This window comes from Notechis scutatus, chromosome 13 (genome assembly GCF_049901735.1).
Source record: "Notechis scutatus isolate UNSWTSFEM ecotype Mainland chromosome 13, rNotScu1.2, whole genome shotgun sequence".
NCBI classification, from domain to species: Eukaryota; Metazoa; Chordata; class Lepidosauria; order Squamata; family Elapidae; genus Notechis; species Notechis scutatus.
The window spans coordinates 12,802,944-12,806,306 of record NC_142021.1 but is presented as its reverse complement, the minus strand read 5'-3'; the positions used below and the strand labels follow the sequence as shown (position 1 = coordinate 12,806,306).

Here is a 3,363-nt window from a genome sequence, read left to right as displayed (position 1 = left end):
TGCTCGGAGAGCTGCCCTCCGCGCGCGCCTGACGGGAAAAAAACGTGGCTTTCCCGCGATTGTAGGCTCAGAACGCGGAGCGCCACCCCGAGAACCAGTCTTTGGCCAGTGCGTCGGCTTTGGGGGTGTACGTCACGAGCGGCGGGCGGGTGCCATGTCGGGGCTGCGCAGGAAGGGTCCTTCAGGCGGCCCGGAAGGCAGCCTGCTGAGGACCTTTCGAAAGGGCGGAGCCACGCGCGAACGGACGGTGGCCGCGTTGGGACCGCGCTCATCCGGCGCGAAGACGTCCGCGAAGGCGCCCAGCGGTTCGGAGCAGCCTTTCTTTTTCCCCACAGCCCAGCGCGTTCCTTGGGCCGGCTTCGGGCGCTCGGCCGACAGCGGTATGCCGCTTTAGCCGCCGAGCTTCCTCGGGCTGGAGGGGCGAGAGGGCGCGGCCCCTCGGACGTCTTTGCCGGGGGTGGGGGCGAGTGAGGCGACCCCCCCCGTGCGCACTTTGCGTATGCCCAGACTCGCAGGGGTCTCCAACCTTGGCCGCTTTAAGACTGGTGGACTTCAACTCCCAGAATTCCTCAGCCAGCAAAGCCGGTGGAGGAATTCTGGGAGTTGAAGTCCACCAGTCTCAAAGCGGCCAAGGTTGGAGACCCCTGACACGCCAAGCCGGGTCCAAACAGGTCGTTTGAATGTGCGAACTCGGGACTAACGCAAGTCCTTTTTTCCCCTGCCAGAAATCGGGGGCTCCGCCTGGACGGGAAGGGCGCCCAATGGAGAGGAAGGGCCGGGGCAGGTGAGAAGGGCCGGCTGCGCTCACCTGGGTGGCGGGGACAGAAGCGCCTTTTTGGGGGAGGGGGGGAATAATGTCTGCTTGGGGGAGGTCAGTCCTCGGGAAGGTACCATTTTTAAGGACTCTGCCTTGCAAATAAAAACTGGCTGGTGAGAAAGAGCAGCAGGGCCAGAAAGGCTGCCGTCCACCACACCTGGGTCATGCATTACCTTAAGACACGGGTCTTCACACTTGACAGCTTTAAGACTTATGGACTTCAACTCCCAGAATTCCCAAGCTAACATGCTGGCTGGAGGAATTCTGGGAGTTGAAGTCTACAAGTCTTAAAGTTGCCCAGTTTGGAGACCTCTGCCTTAAGGTTTAGCCATACCGGCCGGTCCTTGCTTACCGACCGCTCATTCTGTGACTGTTCAAAATGAAGCACTCTGATGATGAATGCAAGAGATTTAGGGGGGGGGGGTAAAGTGGCTGGGCTGCAGCACCCCCTGCTGGCCTTAGGATCACCGCTTCACAGCCGGCTTCCCACAATTGGTCAATGGAGAATCCTGCGGGAAGTCTTAAAGCTGATTCATTTGCTGGCCGAAATCATTAGTAGGATGCAGTAACGTGGTGTTTCACTTTAATGACCTCGTGGCTTAGTGACCAAATTGCAAGTTGGAATTGCAGGTGGTACGTAAGGATGGCCTGTCCTGATTTCATTCAAAGGAAATGTTGAGGGATTAATAGCCTTTACATTTGACTTCTCTTATTTTGTTTGCCAAGCTCCCTCCTGCTCTACTATCTGAATGTGTTTTTTTGTAGAATTGTAGAGAATGCATTGAATTACATCTGTGTGGTAGTTTTTCTATTGACTAAGGTGAGCCTTTGGTTCCACTCATGCTGGCTCAGGAGTTCTGGGAGTTGAAGTCCACTGCATTCAGTTTTGGTCGCCACGGTGAAAAATCGATGCTGGGACTCTAAAAAGAGTGCAGAGAACAGCAAGAAAGATGATTAGGGGACTGGAGGCTAAAACATACGAAGAATGGTTGCTAGAAGAATTGGATATCTCTAGTTTGATGAAAAGAAGGACTAGGGGAGACATGATAGCTGTCTTTCAGTATCTCAGGGGCTGCCCCAAAGATGAGGGGGTCAAGCTATTCTCCAAAACACCTGAGGGCAGGACAAGGAGCAATGGGTGGAAGCTAATCAAGGAGAGAAGCAGCTTAGAACTAAGGAGAAATTTCCTGACAGGACAATTAACCAGTGGAACAACGTGCCTCCGGAAGTTGTGAATGCTCCAACATTGGAAGTTTTTAAAAAGATGTTGGATAACCATTTGTCTGAAGTGGTGTTGGATTTCCTGCCTCGGCAGGGGGTTGGACTAGAAGACCTCCAAGGTCCCTTCCAACTCTGTTATTCTAGTCAAGGTCATTAGGGGGCCATAGCTGCCCAGCCTGCTTTAGAAACTTAGAAATATTATCTCGGTTTGCATATTTTATTATGCTGCAGTGTGGTTTGCTTGGTTTTGGTTTAACTTATTTAGGGAACCCAACTGTTGCTTGCTATCTGCTTTGCAGTTAGTCCTTGACTTTTAACTAGTCATTTATAATAGACCTACTTTGGGGCTAGTTATGACCCAAATTGGAAATTCTGACCTTCCAGTGGTCATGTGGCCAGACTTCAAGTGCTTGGCAACATGGCCTCATTTAACTCATTTGCAATATCCTCTGGTCATATGACTGTATTTTATGATGGTTTTGCCAAAACCTGGCTCTTCTAATGTTTGGCAGAACCACACCCATAGTAAACCAGGTTTCTTTAATGATCATAGCATTTGCAAAAGAGGTCATAAAATAGGCCAATATTGACCTGTTTTATGACTGTCATAAATGTAACCATGATGGACAGGCTTCCATTGCAGTCATAAGTTGAGGAATATCTGCAGTGTCTATCTTAGCATTAAATTATGTGGAGCCTGAATTTCAGGCAGGTTGGTTTAAAGAAGCTGATTTGCCTGCCAATACTGTCAACATTAGAAACAGAAAAATAAAGCTATTGTAGCAGAAAAGATTTGAAGAAATAACGAAGTTGGAAGGGACCTTGGAGGTCTTCTAGTCCAACCCTCTGCTTAGGCAGGAAACCCTATGCCATTTCAGGCAAAAGCTTGTCCCATCTCTTCTTAAAAACTTCCAGTGATGGAGGATCCGCAACTTCTGGAGGCAGGTTGTTCCACTGGTTAATTGTTCTGGTAGGAAATTTCTCCTTAGTTCTCAGTTGCTTCTCTCCTTGATCCATTTTGCTTCCTGCCTGCCTTCAGGTGGAGGATCTCTGATGATGTGGCTCATTTTTGAAATTATTTGGTGTTTATCTATATAAAATAGTATTAAACTATATTTCTAATGATAACAATTATGGTTTTTGTTTTAAAGTTCCAAGTTTCAAAAGGCACAGAAACCACATAAAGAATGTATGGGCCGTCAGCCAATACCTTGTCACCCCAACAGAAATTTGGGGCAAAGTGGCAGTTGTCGGATTTTATATCGTGTGATGTATACTTGGAACCGAGGTGGAAGGTTGAAAGAACTTCGCATTAGGTAAGAATG

The 3,363-nt window shown here is 49.1% G+C and overlaps 1 protein-coding gene across 1 annotated transcript in view; it reads left to right on the top strand.

The window, feature by feature from the left end:
• The first annotated feature begins 238 nt into the window (after positions 1-238).
• SFI1 (SFI1 centrin binding protein) overlaps positions 239-3,363 on the top strand; it is a 48,668-nt gene continuing 45,543 nt past the window's right edge. Inside the window, 3 exon segments of the mRNA XM_087943066.1 lie at positions 239-380; positions 726-784; positions 3,190-3,354. Of these exon segments, the coding sequence (XP_087799192.1) occupies positions 762-784; positions 3,190-3,354 (188 nt within the window). The 5' untranslated portion in view covers positions 239-380; positions 726-761.